The sequence below is a fragment of the Cheilinus undulatus genome, linkage group 6, assembly GCF_018320785.1.
Source record: "Cheilinus undulatus linkage group 6, ASM1832078v1, whole genome shotgun sequence".
Lineage (NCBI taxonomy): Eukaryota > Metazoa > Chordata > Actinopteri > Labriformes > Labridae > Cheilinus > Cheilinus undulatus.
The window spans coordinates 23,969,527-23,994,724 of NC_054870.1; the positions used below are offsets into that span (position 1 = coordinate 23,969,527).

General features: G+C 38.8%; 1 protein-coding gene across 5 annotated transcripts in view; it reads left to right on the forward strand.

Moving 5' to 3' along the window:
• The window catches only part of ehbp1 (EH domain binding protein 1), a 208,616-nt gene that overhangs the window by 14,796 nt on the left and 168,622 nt on the right, over positions 1-25,198 (forward strand). For all 5 annotated transcript variants that reach the window (XM_041789429.1, XM_041789430.1, XM_041789431.1 and 2 more), the window contains exons 3-5: positions 13,981-14,038; positions 14,132-14,227; positions 20,704-20,757. In XM_041789429.1, coding sequence (XP_041645363.1) covers positions 13,981-14,038; positions 14,132-14,227; positions 20,704-20,757 — 208 coding nt within the window. The remainder of the gene's footprint in view (positions 1-13,980; positions 14,039-14,131; positions 14,228-20,703; positions 20,758-25,198) is intronic.

Below are 25,198 nucleotides of genomic sequence, written 5' to 3' on the forward strand. Positions count from 1 at the left end.
GGTATTTATGTGTTTTACCAAGCAGCTTTTTCTGCTCCTTTTTCTGATAAAAAGAATTAATAGTAGCTGTGTAGGACATTGTTAACAAAGTTTTGACACATATAGATTATTAATAGTTCTTTTCTGTGAGTTTATTTAATTTTATGTAAAAAATGACTTCATTTTTTATTTCATACATAACAATTTATGTTTGGTAATGTAATAGCGTAAAGATCACAAATTAATAGAGTGCACAATAATATGCACAGCATCAACTGCATGAAAACAATTTAGAATTACAGAAAGGATCATACTTAACACTAGGAGTGTAACGGTACAGAAAAATTTCGGTTTGGTACGTACCTTAGTTTTGAAGTCGCGATTCTGTACGTTTTTGGTACGGTAATTAAAGCGAATAAATTACAGAATTTATTATTATTTATTTTATTAAATTGCATTAAAATGAATAGGCTATATAAATTACATTTAAAATGTTAATAATGCTGCAATCTCCTACCAAAAGGTTTTCAATGAATAAAAATATTACTAAATAAATACATTTTTGAATTACTAGGTTATTTTATTGATATGCTGACATATTTTTATCTGTTCTTTAAACACTAAAATTTCCCAGGCAACTTAAATGCGTCATCATACAACCCTGTGTTAGCTTGTTAAGTATGCTAATGAATGTCTATCCTGCTGATTTCAACACAGACTTCAGCACTGGATTACTTTTTTAACCAATGGGACCTACTACAAAGTTTGGGAGAACTTTTCACAGCTCATCTTGGCGGATAAAGAGTTTAGGGCCGTGTGAAATCTGAGGATAACTTTACCTATGACACAGCTACAGACATGATGGAGCCCCCTCTCCCTCTCTTCCGAGGCTGACAGTTGAATGTACGTATTTAGAATTACCTTTATCCACAAAACCAGAGCACTATTGTTAAAAAGATCTTAAATCATGAGAAGTTCATAATCGACTGGTGGGACTTTTTGCAGTTCCTCCTTGTTACAGTGACTTTCTTCTTTGATCGGAGCGCTTTGATTGATCCACTGGATGACATGCTGTCAGCGACACACCTGCTGAATAATTTCAGCGCTACTGTTGTCTTTGTCCACTGTTGTATTTTACTGGGAGACAAAGTGTTCCCAAACAGGACACTTTTATCTGGGAATATTCAGGCTGTTGCTGTTGTTTGATGTGGTTGTGTAGTTGCCAGGACAGTGTGACAGTGAGTTGTTCTCTGGTTTTCTGTCTGTATGTGAGCTTCATTCCCCATGTATCCATTCGGTACATGTCTGTACCGTACTGAATCGGTATGGTACGAATACACGTACCTTTACACCCCTACTTAACATGAAACATCTTGCTTTTATCGTACATTAATGGGAGGGATTCTTGACTTCTTTTTCTTCTTCTTTTCCATCTGATCAGCTTGAGATATGCTCAGGTGACACAACCTCGATGCATAATGAAAGAGTTCATTAAAAGGAGGGAAATCGCTCACTAGTTGGTTATGGGATCACACATTAAACTTACCAGTGATCAGAGGGCCAAGGGCATGACTTAAAAAGTAGTCTGTTATATTACTTTTTAAGTATTATTATTTACATAGGAGTTACATTAGTCTGAGGCTGTCAGCTGCTTCTCACAGAGCTGTTGGGCATGATGAGAAGGATGTGATTGTCACATCAAGTTGTCCTTCCTTGCTTCATTATTATGATTAATTACAATGCTGTGTTTGTAAGTCTTGGCTAGACTGTTAGACTAGAATGAACAAAAGTAGTGCATGTGCAGATGTCTTTTGACACACACACACTTCTTAATGGTCAGAAATCTTGCAGACAGAGCAGGTAAAAGAGCAGGGCTCTACAGTGCAGCCTTTCAACAAACTGGGAATCTGCTATGATCCTCAAACTACCACATCTTGATATTGAAATACTCTTAAAGCGCCAAATGAAATCGCAAATGGTCCATATTTGCTTGATAGGCAGGGATTATGCTCTGATGTTACTGTGAAAAAAATGACATTACAAGTGAACACTGTGCTGATGTGTTGATCTTTTTATCCATGACATTAAAAGAATACTAGTTGTGAAAAAGGTTCTCTATAAATTGAATGCTACTGATAATGTCACCTTACATTATTATATCAAATATAGAATGGAGAAAATTAAAATGACAGATTGTAAACAGTATGATGGCATTGTTACAACCCTGTCTGTCAAAATGACAACCTCTGATCAGAACAGAAGACTGCCATTTTGATATAGTGACAGTCTCCATCTAAAGTGTTATGTGATGCAGGTGAATCCAGTGGATGATGGATTAAAATTATGTAAGGACCATGCTTAATATAGGGTATTTACGACCTATTTATTTACCCTGTATTTATATCTGTAGGGCAGCAGAAAGTAGTTTACCATCACGTTGTTGTCAGTGTTTTCTATGTATTTCAATTTCAGTGCATATACCCTGATAATGATGTGAAACCAGAGGCAAATGCCTTTACATCAGTCATAAATACACAGTCAAGTAAACAGATGTTTTTTCACTCTAGACACTTCAGACTGACTTTAGCCCTGTAAGCATTAACTCTGTGTCATTGACCCAGCTGTTGGTTGCCACATACACACTCAGTGACTGTAACTGAGGGTCAAGGTACTGTCAGTGTAAACCCAGAGAACTCAGGGACACACGCGGTTTTCAAATTCACACGATCCTGATGTCTTTAAGTCAAACTGACTTTCATGTTCCCTCTTAGAAGTTTTTGGCAGTGAATACAAAAGACACCTGAAACTTCTCAAACCACTTACACAGCAGAATTCACTTCTTCTTTATGCTGGACACACTTCTCACTGCAGAACAAAGACTTAATGTACATCTAGAGCCACATTTCCCTTTTCATGACATGCCCAGCATGGCTGATGTGTGTGTGCTCAGTCTGTCAGACAGTCTGGGATGTGACAGTGACAAAGTGTGTTTGCATTGCTACATGTGTCTTGATGGTAGCTACAGTGTGACTGATAGCACAGCAAAGTAAGAAACATTTACTTTCTGTTTCTGTCCTCCTCTTGTCCCTTTTTTTCACCAATTTCCTCCTAATCTCCATCATCCTTTTGATGCTGAAATTGCTGAATCAGAAACTCCTAAGTGGGTCAGTTTTAAAGATGAAATAGTTTTAGCTAAGCTCATGATAGGGTTGTTAAATTTCTAAGTAAACAATATTGTGAAACTTCTGTCACTTCTTTTTCACTGCAGTTCTGGCTAAAAGTGCCCATGACTTTGATGTTGAAGGATTTTGAATCCAGGATTTCCGTGGAGATGTTTCGGTATCTTTAAGTGGCTGTATTTTTCTTTCAGTCATTTCTGATCATAATTGGTTTTTATCTAAATATTTTAAGGGTATCTACTACATAAGTTAATTAAAAAAATCTTGATAAAATTAAGTTAATGGGTGAATTTTTATTGGAAAGACAGATGAAACAGTGGCAATAATAATATTTAAAGTAGTAATTTTACCTGAAGCCGTCAACTGAAGACCCTCTCTCGATATAAGAACATCTGTCATGCATGCTTTCACATACAAGAATCTTTTAACAACACATAACAGGGGATTGTTGGGCTACCCCAACACCACAGCTAAGTTTGAAGTCTATCCGGGGGTTGTGTGCTTCTGCTTAATCCCAGACTTTCACTCTGCTGCTGTTGGAAAACAAAGGTAAAACAACAAATCTCTTTTGAAAACACAATCCTTGCAGCACTTTCATACACAGGGTACAAGCTATGTCACCATTTTTGCATTTTTATAGCAGGCCTCTGATTCATACATTTTCCAGAAGTAGACAACCCTTGTTGCAAAATGATGGGTTTATGTTAGTTTTGAAATGATTAAATAATTATATAGCCCATTATCACCCATAATTCTACACCTGTTTAGCTGTTTGCATGTATCTCATTGCTGTCTTCAGCACTACAAGATACCTTTCATACATTGCAGTGCTGCAGTCTGGTGTATTAGTCTAAGAGATTACATATCAGTGTGCTCGTACTGCACCAGAGTGTCTGTTTCAGTATGCATTGCAGTGCTGTATTCTGTGAAGTTTGATTCTTCACTGCTGCTGTATTACAGCACAAACAAATCTACATTTTCCTCTCTGCTAATATCTGTGATTGACATTCAGACATGAAGTCTGTCAGCACGCATCAAAGATCTTTCTCCTTTGAGTATTGTTGGTTTTTAGCCAGGATGATACAGTGTGCACAGCCTTTTTTCATGGTTTCCAGTAATTACAGACTGTTTAATCATTGTTTTTTATTATTTTGCTGTGCCAGTGAATTAATATGAATCCAGATATTTGGAAGTTGTAGTACACACATGCAGTGTGCAGTGTGTGTGTGTAAGTTTGGGAGGGAGGCACGTGATGATATCAAGTGAAGTGGTTCCTTCCCCCTGCCTGCAGAAAAGATACGGCAGTTACAACATCCTGACCCACCCTGCACTCTCAGCCCTTCAGTGTGTCCAGCCAGAACTGCTTTCAAGCTCCCTAACTTGTTTTTTTAATGAGAAAACCCTGGTTTAATGTCTGTGTTTTAGGAGGCACATTTCATGCCAAAAGCCACAGATCACAGGATGAATGCCTTTTTGTGAAGCAACCTGTGTGTTCCCCCTATGCTGTTGAAGATAAAACTGTAAGCTGTTCTGGCTCATTCAAGGCTCCTGATATCCATCTGATGAAACAGATTTGCTTGACTTTAAACCAGTGCAGCACTGCAGTCCATACTTGCCCAGGTTTATTTGATGATAGTGTGGGACTGCAGCTAGAAAAGTTTTTGATCATGCTCTTCTTCTTCTATTTTCCCAATATCAAATTATTTATCATTTTGCTGTGCCATGATACTCTCGAGGGCTTTGCACTGTTGTGGTGAAGGGGACACAGTGATGCTGATGAAGAACCTCAGCTACAGCTGAGAAGCTGCCTTGGCTGAATGAGGCCTGATACAGACACAAGCATAAATCTAAAAGGCATAAGGCTGACTGTAAAATTCTGATTTTAAGATTGAACAAAATGGCAAACGACCTCCTTGAAATGGCACTAACTTTAAGTTATGATTAAGATTATACAGTTCAAACACAATGAGATAAAGCTTTTTTTCATACAGTTTAACTTGTGTCTTTACATGTTTTAAGTTCAGTGCCACACTAGATCCTCTTTGTCAGCTGACATGAATCTTATGTGTTACCTCTGCAAATGTCAAAGCATATTAGCCAAAACTGACCCTTTCAACATACGCTGATCATCTGCAAATAATATTTGCATGAGCATATGTCGGTATCAGATTTTTATCTGTTCAATCTTGTCAATTTAAAGTTGGCTTTTAACATACCTGCAGATTCAGACAAGAGATCACTGGCCAAAGATGTGATCTGTCGAACAATCTCTATTTTGATTGTCAAACATAAGAGAAAATGTTGGCACTGTGGAATGTTAAGTCAAAAGAAGTGATGAAAGAAAAAAACATAAGCATCAGTATCAGCCATCGGCTAAATTGTTATTTTATCTCTAGTGCATGCCACTGTTTCACTCTGACTGATGCCGCATGCCCTTACTGGCTGAATGCATTTCTGGGGCAATGTGTAGTAGAGTGCAGACCTGAGCAGCTGGAGATGAGAACTCACAAGATCATGGGAGAACTGAGTTCACACAGAAATACGAGATCATGCATTAACAAGTCCAAGTGAGAGAAGTATGAAAAGAACAGACTTCTTTGCCTTTCTGAGACTGATTTTTTGTTTAATTCACTATTATTTGATGTTTTTGTTTGTGCTTTTAGAGTGCATTTGGAAGTTGTAAGTTTATGTTTTCTAGGAGAGGTGTGTGGTGTTCTGTGAAATTATTTTCTTTTTCGATCTCAAAAATAAAATCATCTTCTCCCATGTCGTTATAGCTCTGTGATCCTCTAACTGACTGATGACCTGTGTAATAGACTTAATGTTAATATAGGGATGAGATTTACCTTGGGGAGTCGGCACATTGTGGTGTATTTTGAAGTTAACCAGATGCTTTGTGTGTTAGGTCAACCTACTCCCCATGGATTGATGTGTTTTGGCTATAGCGTCAGCTGAAAATGGACCCAACTCATATCTCGAGTGGAACTGAGCGATGCTTCTAAACGGACCAGAGCAAGTGCTGTGGAATTGCAAGAGTTGACATATGGAGGATGTGGAATTTGAGGGTCATAGGGAGATTTTTTTAGTTTTTAGAACGCAGGCTGTTGACTGGAGAATTTAACCTTATCAGCTGACAACTTTCTTAGTGCTCCATTTTCTGGCACCACGAATTATGACATGAAAATTCAACTGGTTAACAGATTATAAGCTTGTTGACCATTTTAATAACAGCCTCGTTAGTAGCCTCCAAAGCCCACTGGAGTGAGAGACACATTTAATTTTTAAATGAAATGCTTCTTGTTGTGATTTTAATATTTTTAACTTCCTGTTATTTCTTTTGACTGAAGGGGGTAGTGAAAGCAGAAAATGACCATGGAACTATTAAACTCAGTGTCTCCAACAGTTTTGATTATAGGCATATTTGTTTTGCAGAGAAGCAGACCTCCAGATGCTTCCCCTCAGTGAAAACCTTGTGATTGATGTTGACTAAGGGGCAAGCTCTGTGGACAGTCACAAAGCTAAAAAAATGAGATATTCCGCAAGTCAGCTCAAGGTTTAAGGGTTAAGTTTTGCAGCATAAAAAAAAACATGTTTATTAGGGCTGGGTATTGCCACTGATGTCCTGAATTGATTCGATTCCGATTCTCAAGGCCCCGATTCAATTTGATTCTCGATTCGATTCAATATTGATCCATGTAGAGATATTTTAGTAAAAAAGCCTATGTTGCTTCTACATTTAAGAGATTCTCAGAGAACTTTAGTCGGAAATAGTACAAAGAATGTTCCAACTAGGCACATTATTTAAATTTTCAGGGTTTGCATCAAAAATTGACCCTAAACTAGTAGTATTTACATCACTATTTTACCTCCATGTGGCCCATCCCGAATGTGGTCTTTTTTGTCCAGTTTGCCTTTGTCTTTGTGGTGTTTAAATCCAAAATGCAGTCAAGTTTGGAGGTTCCTTCAGTGGAGCAGAGCTGCCAGGCTCCTTCATGTTTGTTTTTACAGAGATAAGTCACTCTCATTAGTTGAAACTAATGTTGAAATGAATAAAAATAAGTAAATTTGATCAATTATTTTCAAGTAAATCTGATTAGGTCCATGATTTATAATTACACTGAAGCTTATAATGTGGTGGTAGTAGTAATAGTCACATTTTCAGATATAGTGCATACAGTGTGGTGCTTTAATGTTTGTCTGTCTGTCTGCTGTCTGTGAGGTGTGTACTATAGACACCTATGCTCTTTGATTAAAAGACAGAACCCACAGCGCTGATAAAAAGAAACATGCACCATATTATCTGTCATATTATGCACATTGTAAGTTGTTGTAAATGTTATATTATGCTAACTTGATAGAGAATTTACATGAGATGCGAGTATGTTACTCATATCTTTCTAAATACTAGACTAAACCGCCATTTCCTTGCTGTAATGGTGGGGTCGTGTGTAATTTGTGCATGAAACGGAGGAATAGGAGGTCGTAAAATAAAGCACACTGTACGGAGCAACACATACAGGGGTTTCGCAAATCAGTAGGGGTTTGGTGCTCTTATACGTAGCATCCCAGACGATCACTATTGTGTGTGCGAGTGTACCAGGTCTGTAGCAGCAGCAGCTTAAGCACTCTCCACCTGTAGAGCTTGCTGCTCACGCTGCACCAGCGGAGGTTTCCGTTTGAGGAAGAGATATTCAGCTCGTATTAATAATGCCCCCAGATATCAAAAAATAGATGATTGGGCGTAAGATTTAAACCTTGAATCATAGTCTAAACGCTTTAGAAGTGAGCGCCGGTCAGCTTTTAGGCTGCGTGAGTGACAAAGTCTGAGACCAGTAGCAGGGTCCCAACAGGAGAGGGAAAAGGCATCTATTAAAAGATCGATCTTTGGATTTTACGGATTTTTAAAAAAAGAATCAATCTGAATCGGAGAATCGTTTTTTTTTAACCCAGGCCTAATGTTTATTGTTTTTCTTACATGCTGCAACACTCAAATGTTTGAGAGCAAAACACTAAGTAGCTGTACATGGGTGCTATTTAAGTGCATGTTTTCATTTGAGGTGTCATCTAAGTGCTTACAGAGCTTGTTTCATCCTTATCTGTCCTGTCTCTACCTTCTAATATGAAATAACTTGTAGTGTGGATTTGAGTTTTGGGTCACATGTCATGGTGAACACGCCCTTTCAAATGTCTTTCTTCTGTGGCCAACTTGTCCCTTTCGTTTTCTCTCATGTGGCATTCCTCTCTGATGATTTCTGGTAAACACAGAATTAACACTGTGCCCAGAGACACAAGAGAAAGTGACTCCAGAAAGTGTGAAGAAGTCAGTTAGCCTGCAGGGGGAATAGTTTGAATTTTTCTCATAGAACAGCGGGTTCTGGGTTTGGTGTTTGTGTGTGTCTGCTTGCTCTCTGATATGGCTTGTGTTATTGGACAATAGCTTCTCTATGCTAGGGCTCTCCTCAGGGCTGAAATTGTTGCCGTCATTCTCCCTCGTTCCTCTCTTCTGTCTTCTCTCTCAGTCCTTCTCTTCCTTTTCTCTCTGTCCTTCTGTTTTCTTCTTCTCTCTATTCTGCCCCCCTATCTCTGTCACACAGTCAGTCTTTCTTTTACCTCAATGGCTGCTTTGCTGTTGTTCAAGAGTTGTTGACATAAGTGAGAAAGCACATTTGCTCTCGGTGGTCAGCAGGCTGTGCGCAAACCACAAATCTCTAGATCATGAACATTTATAAATGAAAATAGCTTAACACACAGCTTGCCCAATACCAGGTTTCAGTGGAATACCCAGTATGCCAAAATCCATTTTTTAAAACCTAAAATTCAAAAACAGTAAACGACATGCAGTCTTTTTGGAAATCGATAGCTCATATTTTTTCCACAACAGCCAAACATAATGATCACAATATCAACACTTAAAGGAGGCAACAGTGTCTGTGATCAAACCGCACTGAGAATGGGGAGTGTCCTAAATAAACTGAAAAATACATTTAAATGGCTCTTTAGTTTTTTTGAAGAATTGTAACCAACAGAAACATATATCACTAGAGCTGTGACAAGATCTTGTGCCATGAGATTGAAACACCACAAGAATCCCCATCGAGGGAAAAGCTGTCTCGCAACATCAATATACCACAGAGATGCAGAGCAGTATACCGTGACATAATACAATACTATACTGGAGATTGCAATGATCACAAAGATGCCCCTGGTGCTTTCAGATTGTTGGCTTAGCTGCTTGTGAAGAAACAAAGGCAATCCATGACCAGGTCAGGTCTTTGCTCTCACCCACGCTTCCTCCCGTGCTATGTGGGGCCTCACATGATTTGTGGATGGAAAGAAAGTTAATCATAACAGTGTGAAGTTATCAAATTCTGCTTCTAAATACCTGTACAAAAGCTCTGTGAAGAGAATACAGTGTCCATTTATGTATGCAGACTCTCACATGGAGATAGCTCCTAATGTTGCTGTTTGGTACTAACTTTGGTTCAATTGCTGCTTCATCATGTCTCATTCTCATCTCAGTGTGTCAGTCACACCTCTCTTAGCTGTTAGCTGCGTGTAACATCAGTCAGAACCTTCATGTATAGACCACAATGGGCTGTTGTATACTTAAACTATCAAAATAAACTCTGTTTGAGCTGCATAGATAGACATGTTCATCTTCCACCGTAGAGATCAGCCCCATCCAGAATCTACCTCAATGCCTGAATCTCAAACTCCTCCCTACACCCTGATCCCTGAGCCCTCATTGACCTAACTGACTGCACCTGGAAAGTGATTGAGGCTGCAGGGCTCCAAGTAGTAGAAATAGGAATGGGACAGGCCTTTGTTTTTTTGTTGACAGTCGACATCTTGCAGAGCTTTAAACAAATATAAAAACAAGTGTGTCTCACCTATAGACCTGTTTCATACTGTGCAGGCCTAGTACACAGGTATCTTCCCATAATTCAAAGATGTGTGGTTGATTTGTGACTATAGATTGCATGTAACGAGAGTGAACAGAAATGTTTGTCTATCTCTATATGTCAGCTCTGTGACTGACTGGTGACCAGTCCAGAGTTTAGCCTGCCTCTTGCTCAGTGACAGCTGAGACTGGCTTCAACCCTTTGTGACCCCAAATGGGATAAGGGATGGATAGATGGTGGTCCTACTATCTAACATTTCAAGCAAGCATGCCTCACCTTTTTTATTATTGACTAGAAATTTCTTCTATAATAAAGGTGAATTGTGAATTCCCTCTTATTAACATAAAAACAGGGTAAAACTCTTCAAATTCATTTTTCAGTTGACTGACAGCCCCAGTTGGGTTTTCACTTGTCATCCGATGATAATACTGACATGTCTGAGTGAATTAAAGTAGCCATGGATCATGTTAGGCCAGTCTGAACAGAAAAAGACAGAATAGAATGATGTTGTTTTAATTGATCCCTGTGGAGCAGTTTGTTCCCTTTATGTTCTCCATTGTGAAGTCAGAGGTCAGATATGGTCATTACAGAGGCACTTTATCGAGCTTTATCAAGCTTAGCCATACCCAGTGGAGGATGTAGGATTGATGTTTAGTCTGGTTCTGTATTACATTCATCAACCCCTTTTTGTCTTTTCTCTTCGGCCAAGACCTGCTTTATTACAGGTGTTTTATTTCCCAAAAATAAAAAATCTGTATGCCTCATTAAACGGAGATTAGCTTTATGTTCTGGAATTTAACATGAAGTCAGGTTTGCTGTACCAGCACAGCTTAATTCTGTGGTCTAATGTTATGTATGAAATACAGAATTCTTCTGATGACACAGACAAAGAAAATCAAAATTGATGTAGATGTATCAAATCATGAATGAGGCTTATACTGATCCTTAGAAGTTTTCAAATTATTAGGTTATTGTATTAACAAAAAAGATAAATAAACCCTATTTTTTTAGCCTCAGAATTGTCCTGTCCTTCCTCACCACACACACTCAGAATATATAGCAGGAGTGACTGATTACAGGTCCAGACCTGCCAACCTGCCCGCTAACTAACTGCCTAAGCTATGTTGTGAATGATTTCTCTGGCTGATAATAAGTAAGAAAGAACTTTTGACAGTCCCCTTTGTCACAGTTCTCTTTTATTTTGAAGAGTGAATAGTGAGTCAAATGTTCATAGCTTTCTTTTTAAGTCTGTATGTGTTATGTATATGTCGGTGTACAAATGCTCTAGTACACCAACATTGTTTCTGTGCTTCTTTGTTATTCCCAGATTATTTATTTAATCTGTAGTTACTTTTGGTTGCTTACTTAAATAATGACTGTTCAGCAGCAGAGTGGATAATGACTGCATGCTTGTGCAGACACCTCTAGCTAACAGCCTTAAAACAATGGACTTATATTAGAGATAATCCTGTGGGGAAATGGTCAAGCTTTGTTTTTCTTTCATTTTCTGCCCTAATTGTAAATATATCAATACATGAAAACCTAAAGGTATAAAGCTACATAGTGCTGGGCTGCACAGTGGTACAGAAGTTAGCACTATTGCTATAGTTTAGAGCAATGGTGCTGGTTCAAATCCCTGGCAGCACAGGGGCTTCTCTGTGTGATATAATGATAATAATATAATGATAATACATTTTATTTATAAAGCGCTTTTCAAGAACTCAAAGACACTGTACAAAAAGAATAAGATACATTGCACACAAGCCAAGACAGGACGATATCACAATCAAACAAACAAAAAAGCAATTAAAGTGACAAGACAACAACAGAATCAAACATTAAAAGCCATTTTAAAAAGGTGTGTTTTGAGCAGTGATTTGAATGTGGATGAGTCTGTACAGTCTTGGATATGTTTAGGGAGTGAGTTCCAGAGGGAGGGGGCACCTATGGAGAAGGCTCTGTCCCCCCAGGTTCGGTGCTTGGTTCTTGTTGGTGGGGAGAGGAGATTGAGGTTTGAAGAGTGAAGATTACGGGAGGGGTTGTGATGGTGCAGGTCAGTAAGGTAAGGGCCTGTTGGTTTAGGGATTTATGGTGAGGAGGAGGATTCTGAAATGGATGCAGTAGGGGACAGGGAGCCAGTGGAGGTTTTCGAGGACTGGGGTGATGTGGTCATTAGAGCGGGTGTGGGTCAGGAGGCGTGCTGCGGAGTTCTGGATGTATTGAGGTTTACTGAGGACTGCTGAGGATGTACCATAAAGGATGCTATTGCAGTAATCGAGTCGGGATGTAATGACAGTGTGGACGAGAGTTTCAGCTGCAGGGAAGGAGAGTAGTGGGCGGATGCGGGCTATTTTTTTTAGGTGGAAGAAGGCCGTTTAAGTGAGCTGGGTGACGTGATGATCAAAGGAGAGGTGACTGTCAAAGGTGATGCCAAGGTTGCAGGTGTGAGGGGAGGGGGATAGGGTGAAAGTGTCAAATTGAAGGCTGAAGTTATGGATGGATTTGGTGAGGGATTTGGGGCCAATTAACATGAGCTCGGATTTATTGTAGTTTAGAGAAAGTAAGTTGTTATTCATCCAGGCTTTTATTTCAGAGATGCAGTTGGTTAGTGTGGAGTGTGTGTTGGTGGTGATGGAGGTGGTGGAGATGTACAGTTGGATGTCATCGGCATAACAGTGAAAATTAAGTCAATGGTGGCGAATAATTTGACCAAGGAGGAGCAGGTAGATTGTGAAAAGGAGGGGACCAAGCACTGAACCTTGGGGGATGCCTTGTGTCAGGGGAGGAGTGGAGGAGGAGCAGTTGTTGATGTGAATGAATTGTTTTCTGTCTGTGAGGTAAGGTATCTTCCCATAATTCAAAGACATGTCTGGTTGATTTGTGACTATAGATTGCCTGTAGTGAGAGTGAACATAAATGTTTGTCTGTCTCTATATGTCACCTCTGTGACTGACTGGTGACCAGTCCAGAGTTTAGCCTGCCTCTTGCTTAATGACAGCTGAGACTGGCTTCAACCCTTTATGACCCCAAATGGGATAAGGGATGGATAGATGGTGGTCCTACTGTCTAACATTTCTTCTGTGCTTATTTCCAGAACTGTGTTGCTTGCTAGTATGCAGATATGTTGATAATTAAATCCACCTATACAGTGAAATCTCACTGTATGTCGCACTAAGTTTAACAAAATTTTTAACCATCCATCGTCTGTTAAACTTAGTAAGTGACCTGCTTTAATTTTTCACACTTGGGTAGAAAAACATTTTGTCTTTCCACAAACGTTTATTTCCATAGCAGCCTAAATTCATCATATAGTATGTATGGGATGCAAAATACATCTTGATGAATGCCTTGCTTCAGAAAATCTGTCTACAGTATGAATTGTATTTAGGCTGTCTGCTATTTTTCTTACGGATGGGGTGTTTTGTCTTTGTAGTTGTACTTTCAAACCTATCTGCCCTTTAGTTTAATTTTGTATAATTCATCTTTGACTGCTGGGTCAAGTTGTCACATGTCACAGTGGCTCTAAGCTAGGCTGGTTTAGGTCATTGCTTCTACCTGCCTCCCCCGTTTTTAATCTTCCTGTCACACTAACCTCTTGTGTGTGCCTGTTTGTGTGCGTTTTTGTTTGTCCTGTTGGATATGCTACAGTCCTCAGAGACAAAGCCAGGGTTTAGCTCTGTCTCCTGATTTATTCATACCATGAGTGGCTGTTCAGGTGTGTATGTGACGTGTTGTTGATGGTGTGTGTCCAGCAGTAAGCTTTAGGGGATTTTAAAACACGGGGTTCCAGATGCAAGTCATCAGTTAGTTGTCTTAATATATGGATATGTAGGTAGATGGAGGCACACACAGAGAGTTAGATAATGGATAAGTGCCTTAGGACTTTTTTCCTCATGTATTTTTTCTCTCTTTCCTCTCAGGCAACCAGACAAGCTGGTGGTGGTTTGGACACGCAGAAGTCGACGGAAATCCTCCAAGGTTTGTATATGATGAATAGCATTCTGATACAGTATTAATAAAACAACATAACACTTCTAAATTTAAACTTATTTTTGCCCTTCTGTCCTGCAGTCCCATAGCTGGCAGCCCGGCATCAAAAATCCCTACAGAGGAGTGGTGGTGTGGCCTGTTCCAGAGAACATTGAGATAACTGTCACTCTGTTTAAGGTGGGACACTGCAGTTTTGTTTTCATGATGATAAACATTTGTGTTTAAGGTGGTCCAGAATTAGTCTATCAAAGACCACAAAAGCATTAATTCCACTGAATAGCAGTAGAAATGGCGCACAAGAATATGTGGATCACCTCACAAGTTGGAGATTAATTACCAAATTTTGAGCTTTGTTCTGAAATTTAAGTGAAAGGTTGATATGAAAGTAACATGTTTGTATAGATTCTGCTTTTCAGCCTCAATATAAAGATATTCATAACATTAACTGAAAAATGTGTCATTTACACAGGTGTGTGTAAATGACACATATAGACAGTGATCTGTCACAGAGCCTGACTTACTTAAACATGCTGGCCCTCTGTGCTGACAGGCTAGCCCAGAGCTCAGTGTCTTGTTACACCCTTCAATGTCTTGGACCTTATCCTTCATTTGCTCAGTGAAGACAATAGTAGTTTTTTGTACTTCTGATGCACACAATTTTTTTAATATTCAGTAATTCAATGCCGTGAAAAACAGGGGTTACAGTGGCCAAACAAGAGGCTTTATCTATCCCCAGACCTTTAATACAACACATAAGGTCCACTAGTTAAAGATTTACTTTGTTTGCTGTGGCTCAGTTTTCCAGGTCTCTGCTGTTTTAGCACTGTCTGCTGTACCTTTCGATGTCTCTCTGTTCTGGGCCTGCTTCCACTTCCTGTCCCAGAGGAAGTAATAAAGCTGTTTTTGTAATGGACACAAAGCAAAGCCACTGTGGGCCCAATCAGCCCACATCTGCTAGGGGAAACCACACATCCAATAGCATCTCTTCTAATCTAAAAGTAATTTTTCTTGTTTTTTTAAACACTTTTCAACCTTTTTCACAGTTTTGGATCAATAAAGTGCATCCATCTTTCATACTCTTACCAGTCTATACAGCTACCACACAGCTATTATAGTAGTAAGATATTGCTACAAACACCGAGCAACAAGAGTATGCCACATATAGAAATTTGACCATGTCACTTATGTAAGACTATTAATCATTGCTGTTCTGTTCCCTTTTTTGGCTTTATAAACTCTGAGTGTAAGCATGTGGGGGATTTGCTGCCAGAAGCTTGACTTGTTCACTTGAGGCAAGATTAACAGGATGCTTGGTGACAAATTACCCTTCTTAAAAGTACATTTTTGCTTGTGATGCACAATGAAGAGACAGGCCACATAAAGCTATGTAGCCTGTATACACAAAGTCACATTACATTGATATTAGCTAATGTCATCTTCAACATAAATGCTCCAAGCCATGCTTATGCTCCCTCATTTGGTTGAGAGAGCTGGAGACATGACAGGAGAGAGACTGAATAATGAGCCTCCATTTCAATGAAAAATGTACATATTTAATTAGCTGCTCTGCCTGGCCTTAAGCACAAGATACATTACTCTCAGAGGGCTAATTTAGAGTTTGGATACACAGCTGCTGATCAAACATAAATCTTTTTATCAAGTCAAACCTTAGTGCTTGTGTGTTTAAAGAATCTTGAGCTCTCTCTTTCTCTTGAAATCACCCAATCTCTCCCACAGTGGGTTATTTAAAAAAATATATCTGACCCTTGTACAAAGAAGATTATCACTTTAAAGATTACTGCCTTTCAGTGTTGTTTATAAAATTAACTGGTTTAGGTTGATGGTAAACACCGAAAAGAAATGTTGACAAAAAGATGGTTTCAGCTCCATAGTGTTCAGTTGTCTATAAAATCCATTTTTACAGTGGCCTTGTGTTATTCAATCAAGGTCTTTCCCATGGTAAAGTTATGCATTTGGTATAGTCTACTTTCTATAGTAATGAAAGGGAGCTTAATGTTTCCTGTATGTGTTTTAAATGAATGAAGATTTTTTCATGAGGAGTGTCTGGGATTTGAATGCCTCACATTTTATTGTCAGAATGTCATCAAGTGTGGGAATCACTCTTGTCTGGTGTTAATCTTGACTACAAGACTTGCTCTTAATTCACAGAAACTGGTCTTTGCTTGGTCTTAGATTAGAATGTCTTTACCACAACATAAACTGAAGAAATCCTGAAACCACAGGGAGTCCTGAGAAATGTTTTTAAAGGGACCTCAGTTTAAAAAACAAAAGTGTTTGGAAAGGACCGACAAACAGTACTCTAGGTTGAGTGATGTTGTTGATAGGTTTTTAATGTATTGAGAATGGGGACCCCCAGGTGGCTGCAAATAGGTCTAATACATGTTTTTTAACTCTAGGTATAAACAATTTTGATAATTATGATTTATTATACCTGCAATCATCACTCTTTTTAGATTTAAATTCACTATTACATAAAGGCTAATTTTTTATCAGTTAAAATCAAAGTTTTGAATAACAGATATGGGGATCCCTCCCGGAAAATTCCTGGGAGTCCTGAATGCTTATGCTCTAGTTCAGTGTTTCCCAACTATTTTTCTTTGGAGCGCCCCCCCACGTACCTAAGAAAAGCTGAGACCCCCCCCCCAGGACCCAAGGGAGAGGAAAAAGTGACACATTGCTGTCAAAAATCAACACATATTTTAATTGTTTCACTGATGACGCCCTACAAAAAGGCCTATGCATACTTTTCTTATCAAAAGACCTTTGATTAAACTGCTTGATAACTGCTTTATCATGGTTTTAGTCAGTATTTGCAAATCTAATTTTGGCAGCCTCAGAGCAGACAAAGGCTTGATCTTTGGCGCCCCGTCCCAGACCCTAGGTTGGGAACCAATGCTCTATTTTTTCCTGATATTGTTTATTTTCTGAAGATCAACTTTCTTCTTTTAACAATAACGAACTGTTACTTAATTCATAATTATAGTATTTCACGTTCCAGTGTAAAGTGTTAATCTATTTTTATGAGGCCTGCAGCCGCTCAACTCTCCTACTCTTGGCTGTCTTTGATTACAGTACAGTGCAGCCTCACATACAGTGCATGTTTGTATCATGCCATAATTGCAGTTAGAAGTATGAAATTCAGAATGCTCTTTTTCAAAATAATAGTCAGACTCTAAGGAGAGCTGGGGTCAGTACAAAATCTGTTAGGGCTATACCCTCTTTTAACACATTTGTTGATGGTCTGTATAGAAAATATGAGCTGCATCCCTGGGATGCATGAACAGTAAATTTACTGGGTCTTTTTCAGATTTCAATGCATAAACTATGCAATAGGTGTACCTAGCGACATCACAGGATTAATGCACCATCCCAAGTTTTTAGAATGTGGGCCAAGCTGTGACTAAAAGTAAGGATAACACAACCCTTGCTGCTGCAGATTTGGCCCTCTGTCTCTCAAGTCTCCTGTTTTAACAGGTTTCAGATACCCCACTACCTTGACTCAAATTTGATTTTGCAATAAATTAAAATGTAGATATTTATGCACAAGTTTTATAAAGCAGTTATTCTCAACTGGTGGTTCGGGACCCAAAGGCTGGCCTCAGAGTAGTTTTCAGCGGGTCAGGCTAGGAAAAATACTTTACAAAAAAGTCTGTGATGGAGGCAGCCAAAAGCAGACATCCATCCATATATTTTATTGTATTCAGTTTTTCTGTGATAACATGCAAATTTTTCTTTGGATCTTGACTTATTTATCTGATTTTGAAAACAACCCAATGTACAAGTTATGACAGAGATAAAATATACGGCTGCATGTCCTTCCAGAGCATCTGTGATGCTGAAATCTTTAAGCTTGTCTTTTTTCGTCCTGTGTCTTTTATCACTTGTTCTGTTCTTGTAAGGTCCAAACTGCAACATTTTTCATTGAAGGAAATTTATAGAAATTTGGGTCATGATTTCTCAAGAAGGAGTTGTGGTGGTTCCTGAGGGATGACCAGTTGAGAACTGCTAATCTAAAGTTTAAAGGAAACCAAGCGGCGCCCTCAAAAGGGGCTGCATAGACTAGTCGACTAGTTGACCAGTCGACTCCACTACTGTGTGATGACTCTTTTTGCTTCGTCTAGTCGTCTAGTCACTCATCACAAGATGAGGCAATTACAATGCCTAATGTGTAGCCCTTTAAATTTATTTATCTAAGGTTTTTGACACTGTAGACCACAGTTTACTGATAAATGTGCTTCATCACATTAGCATGTCATACCAGGCAGCATCATGGTTAGCCAACTGTTTGATTGGCCATGTGTTTAGATGGCTGGATCGACCTCTTCTTTTCTGGAGGTCCTAAAGGCTTACCTCAAGATTCAGTCTTAGGACCTGTTTTATTATGGTATGTTAAATACCATATTAACCTTTTGTTGTTTGCGCTCGTACCAAAAAATGTTTGTAAGCTGCTTGTTCTTGGGAAAATATGGATTATGAGTTTCAAAATATATAAATTGTTGGTTCTTTTAAATAATACCCCTTTCCTAGAATCATTCATGATTTCATCAATGACTGGTGGAAGTCGAGTCAACTTTTATCACATAAAAGTCAACTTTAAACATTCTCAAATCGTGCAACCCCTAGCCCTCAGTTGTTGAACGTAGAAGTGAATGTGGAAGTGAAAAAAAAACTCAGTTGCTTAAGCCTCTATGAGCACACACTGTATTGGGGCTGATTTTTTTTTATTACTCAGCCGTTCTAGTCAATAAGGATGTTGGTATTGTTAGGGGCATGCCTGCAATGTAGCTGCAAGTTGACATGCTGTAGTTGTTTTTCATGTGGCTTGAGACCTGCCTTAATTCTACCACTATGTCTTGTTACTATCAGTTGATCTAAACTTAGTTTGAGACAATGTTCTCAATGTGGCACCGCGAGAAATTGGACCCAAAAGCCCCTTTCAGTAACTGAATGGCTGACTTCACTCATGCTCCATCCAATAATTTCTACAGTCTATGAAGAAAACATTAGCACTTGTGTAAAGATGATTTAATTCCATGTCTGGTCTGAAGCTCTAAAATCAAACAGCTCAGCTCAGCAGTATTGAAGCCTGAACCCCTGGGAAATGTACTCAAGCAGGAAGCCTCAGCTGAACTTTGTTAATGGCAACAAAGTCTGAAATAAATAAGTAACTTAACTGAGAAGCTATCTGACAACCTACCCTGTAGACAGAATCAATCATGACAGAGACAGTGTAAAAATCAGCATAGGCACTTTGTAATGGCCGGGTCTATGTGTAACACTATGGAGCACACCTTTTCATAACACTCATGAATTTTCCAAACTAATGAGAAACCCTGATGTCTGCTTTGCATATACGTGATTTATTGAAGAAGATCCCTTTTCAATTGTTTTCTTTTGAAAGAGTAGAAAGAGTACATGTAAGGAACGATCATATGATAGACAGAAAAAGGTTGAATTTAATTTATGAATAAACTGAGACTGCTGATATTCCCTTGGTCTATCAGCTCTGAAACCAGTTTATGTAATCAAGTAGAATTAAATATTTTTAGGCATTAAACATCTTTATAACTCTCTGTGTGTTTGCACCCTCGTAGGTGTTTTGTTTGAGCTCAGCACTAGACTGCAGGAATATTGATTTCCTTGGGTGTGTCACAGACAGACAAGAAGGCCATCAGTGCATGTCTTTACTTGTGTATGCTCTTGTGTACTACTCAGGCTGCAACAAACAATTTAGTTCTCTGTGTATATGTTTGAATAATACAGACAAAAAAGGATTTGTCTTAAGAGTAACTTTCTTTTTCAGTTTCAGTAGTAATGATTTTTTAAAGCCTGATTAATGTTTCTGTGTCGAGTCTATGCTGTATGACTATACAGTTGTGAACACCGCATACTTGTGCATTTGTGGGTCCATGTCACTCCATCCAAATGCTACTTTTAACTGTTTTTTTGCCAGTTTCTAGACCCACCGCTACATTTCCTGCCTTTTGTGTGCAGAAAACCACAGTAAATGAAACTGAGCATACTATGTTGGAGTCCAGTGATATTGAGCAGCAGCTGATTATATTTCAATTATGCAAAGAAGAAAAGAGAGGTGACACCTGAGGAGATATAAAGTACAGGCACTGAGTCAGCTGAATCAAAGGATGGGAGAATGTTTTATACTCTGTTGGATTTCAAAATTTCAACCCCCTTAGTGGGCTACTTTTTCCCACAGGTTGACAACTTGTGATGTCTGGGAAAAGCCCTTTACATCATGATTAATGGATGTTTGGTGTAATTTCTTTCTATTCATTCAAGCTTGTTTGCCAGTCAAACCTAACTTAATCTTTTATTAAGATTAAGACAGATGGTATATGATGCTTATATATCAAGTCTTTTAAGTTCCTGATTTGTCCCAAAACATTTAACACAGATATGACAGGTGATGTAGGAGAGATAAAGTAGGCCAGTGGGTGAATAGTGATGAGCTGTTTTTTGAAAACTACTGTTAAAGTTATGACCAAATGTGTAAAATTATCATTATTTAAACTCTTATATGCAAATTTCTCAACACTTAATATTACTGTGCTACATCTGCAGTTTGCTCCTCTGTATCATGTATTTGAGCATTTATTTTCCAATTTCCCTTGTAGGACCCCCATGCAGAGGAGTTTGAAGACAAAGAGTGGACATTTGTCATTGAAAATGTGAGTACATATGTCTCTGTCCTTTAATCCTTGAAGATTTTTCCCCATTCCCTGATGTTTTCCTGGTCTACTGGCTTTACACTTCACATTACATGTGCAGGCTCTGCCCCCGTGTGGTCAGTCTGTGCTATTACATGCCTCTCAGTTTATCTGACGACACATGCAACATGTTGACATACATTAGTGATGTACGTCAATATAGACTGTCAAGTGTGTGTGTGTGTTTATAATTACAATCCAGAGAGTTCATACTCTTGTGCTTGTCATATTAAGTTGCAGTGCACATAAGCTCTTCATGAGAAAGCAGTGTATCTTTTTACCGATTAGATTTGTATTTTGACTTGACATTGCATTGGCAGCTGCTCACATATTGACCGACTGCAACTGCAACATTTTGATGAACAGCATTTTTTTGCGAGATTGGTCGTGTTACTGTTGAAGGCAACAGAAGAAGAGGAAAAAATGAGTGTTTGCATGGCAGTGAACACTGCATGCCAAAGAGTATTGGATGGAAACTGGAACTCACTGTGAATAACCAAACTTGGAGAAGGTGAAGGAGAAAGGGGAGTGGATTGAGCAGTCTGGAAAAGTTGGATGGATTGAGGAAAGAAGGAGGGTTTTAAAAGAAGGGAGAGAGAAACTATTTTGGCATTTACCGGTATTTCTCCAAATACATAGAAACTGCTCAGACTTCATCCTTCTGCTGGAACCACCTTCTGCGACCTGCTGTGCCATAGAATAAGTGACAAGTTAGACAAATGTGACTTTTGTGCTTAAACACATTTAGCAATAAGCAAAAAGGTCTGACTCATGCTTTGTGTGAGTTAGTGCCTCCCGAACTTCAATAAAATATGTAAAAGACAGTTTGTGATGTATGAAAACATAAGAGCACATCTCAGGGACAGATGGTAATCACATCAGTAATTGTGATTTCCTTCTCTCCATGTTTCTGCAAGATCAAAGGTCAAGATTTACCAGAGAGCGGTGCCTTTTGATCCATGCTGGCCTGGGTCTTTGCTGTCATATGTGTCAGTCCTGCTACTATCACAGAAAGAACCCCCCGCTCTCAGTGAAAATGCTAGGGCTGTCAGAGTCTCAACTGGTGCTTAAAACTGATGAGGAAGATACCCATTAAAATCAAAGTGCTTCATTAAAATTTACTCACACACCTTATGCCTTGCTGGTGTTTCCCAAAAAAATCTGGTCTTGGTGTGCTATCAGAATATCAGTAATAGAGATAAACAAAGCCTCTCCCTTGAAAAAAAGTATTTGCTTTTACTTTAAAACGAGCTTTTAAATAAAAAAGAGTGAATCTTAAAACTTCAGTAATGCAAAAGTAGTTTGATGATGACATTTGTAAGTGAGGGACAAAGATGAGCAAACTAATCTTATGATGAATTTGTCTACAAAGCTGATACCTACATAAAAATGCTCTTGTGTTTTAACTACTTGACTGCTGAGAGCAGTGCGACTCCAGTAATCAGGAAGGATAGACCTCAGAGACCTTCTTTTTTAAGAAAGCCGGCTGAGTGCTTTGCTGCTGTCACTTTCTGTACACGTCAAGCTCAAAGCAACGACAGCAGAAACGGCTCTCTACCTTTCTCTCTTTGATAGAAAGCCGAGAAGACAAGCAGGTCAGCCGGTGTTCTCCGGCCAGAGCGTGGGAGAGAGCGAAAAGAGAGCAAGAAAGGAAGAGAAAATGAAGAGTTTGTGGGTTTGCCTGCTTCTCTGCATACCTGACTAATGACAGAAAGATCAAAGCCAAACAAGGACCTGACAGCAGGAATGGAGAGCACAGAGGGAGGAGGAGGAGGGAGGAGATGGAGAAGGCAACTTCACCCTCACATACTCAGATGTAGAAGATGGAAATGAAATAGTGGCTAAAGCCAAAGGAGCAAAATGCTATGACAGGACTATATGGTTGAAGGTTTCTTAATTTATATTCGTATGGCATTGCATGGGATTGCTATGTTACATTATGCTATCATCATAGCCTCCTTTAATTTAGTTTCCTTTTAAACAAATCCAAAAACAGGAAGTACTCTGATGAATGACACCGTTTTCAGACTAATCTAAGAGTCAAATATGTTATTCCAATTTCATTCCAAACCTTGGGTGTCTCGATAAAAATCTGCAGAATTAACATAGTTTCAGCAAAAAATAGGATGTAAAAAAGCACTGGTTAAACATAGGCTGACATCTGCCCTGTTAACAAACATCAACCCTCTGCCAAATGTGGAATGAACAGAAATCAGTTACCAGTGTGTATTTGTGATGTCTGATCAATTTCATGCAGCTGTCTGATACATGTAGCTGCTGAATTAAATAAGATATTTTTTACAGGGAACAAGGTGTGACCAGTTAGATAATTTTAGATGTTTTCATGGTCAAACGTCAGAGAAAATGTAGGCATACTAGTAGTCTGACTCCAAAAGAAGTGATTAAATAATCATTGGTACCAGCATTGGCAAAAAATTTTTGTATTCAACATTGGCAGCCAACCTAATTTTCCCAGTTGATGCATCTTTAAAAAAATGTTGCCATGGTCACATGGACTGATTTGTATCAGACACAATTTTTTGACTTTGTGTTTTTCTTGATTATCTTAGTTTTGATATTACATTCATCCATTTCTTCTGCTTGTGTGGGGCCGGGTTGTGGTTGCAGCAGGCCAAGCATTTTCACCCAGAAATCCTTCTCCCTAGTGACATTTTCCAGCTCTTGCTGTGGGATTCCAAGACGTTCTGTGGCCAGATGAAGTATACAGGTACATCTCAAAAAATTAGAATATCATGAAAAAGTCAATTTTTTTTTTGTCACTCATTTCAGAAAGTGAAACCCAGATATTATATAGACTCATTACACATAGAGTGAAATATTTCAAGCCTTTATTTCTTGAAATGTTGATGATTATGGCCTACAGATATTGGAAACCCAAAATTAATTAAGGTAAGACGCTTCTGACATTGTCTCTGCTTCAGGAGTGGCTTGACATGAGGAATGCGACATTTGTAGCCCATGTCTAGGATTGGTCTGTGCGTAGTGGCTCTTGATGTGCTGACTCCAGCCTCAGTCCACTCCTTGTGAAGCTCCCCCAAATTCTTGAATGGATTATACTTGACAATCCTCTCAAGGCTACCACACTTTTTCGATCCACTCAACTTTCTATGAATATGCTTGGATACAGCACTCTGTGAACAACCAGCTTCTTTAGCACTGACTTTTTGTGGCTTACCCTCCTTGTGGAGGGTGCCAATGTCTGTTTTCTGGACATCTGTCAAGTCTGCAGTCTTCCCCATGATTGTGTAGCCTACTGACCCAGACTGAGTGACCATTTAAAGGCTCAGGAAACCTTTGCAGGTGTTTGGAGTTAATTATCTGAATAGGGTGTGACACCATGATTTTCCAATATTGAACTTTTTCAAATATTCTAATATTCTGAGACACTGAATTTTGGGTTTTCATGCTCCGTAAGCCATAATCATTAAACTTTCAAGAAATAAAGGCTGGAAATATTTCACTCTATGTGTAGTAAGTCTATATTATATATGGGTTTCACTTTCTGAAATGAGTGACAAGATATATTGAACTTTTTCATGATATTTTAATTTTTTGTGATGTACCTGTAGTCCTTCCAGCGAATCCTGGGTCTACCCTGGGGTCTCCTTCCATTTGGATGTGCCTGGAAGCCCTCCACAGGAAGGCAGCCACCTCAACTGGCTTAAGAGGCGAAGGAACAGCAGCTCTACTTCAAGTTCCTCCCTATGTCCCATATTTTCACCCTATCTCTAAGGCTGGGCCCAGCCACTCTCCTGAAGATTGTCATTTTGACTGCTTGAACCTGTGATCTCATTTTTCAGTCATTAACCAAAGTTAATGATCATAGTTGAGGGTTGAAATGAAGATCAGCCGTATATTAAGAGTATTGCCATCCAGCTCCGCTCCCTCCTCACCACAAAGGTATGGCACAACATCTGCAATACTGCAGTTGATATTGCATTTACATTAGGGATGCACGATATTGGATTTTGCCGATATCCGATATGCCCTATATTTTAAAACTCATTTTGTCCGATACAATATTTAATTACATTTTTTCCACTGTAAAAAATACCAATTCCATCCTGTACTACAAATAGACAAATATTGGTATTCTGTTGTTTTCAGGAATTGACAAAACATTTGATTTTTTTCAGAAACGAGGGATGTTTTGTTTTTTTTTTAAATACAGTTATACACCAATGAAAAACACAGTAATATCTTTGGGTTAATGGATTTCAAAATATCTACATGTTCATGTATACAAAAAAGTCCGAACGAAAAATGCCAACGTACATGATCGAAAATGGATTAAAAATGGACAAAAAGATGCTTATTATCAGATGTAATGCCATGGATTTAATCTTTAAAGACCCCAAAAAGTCACCGAAGTTCCAGGCTC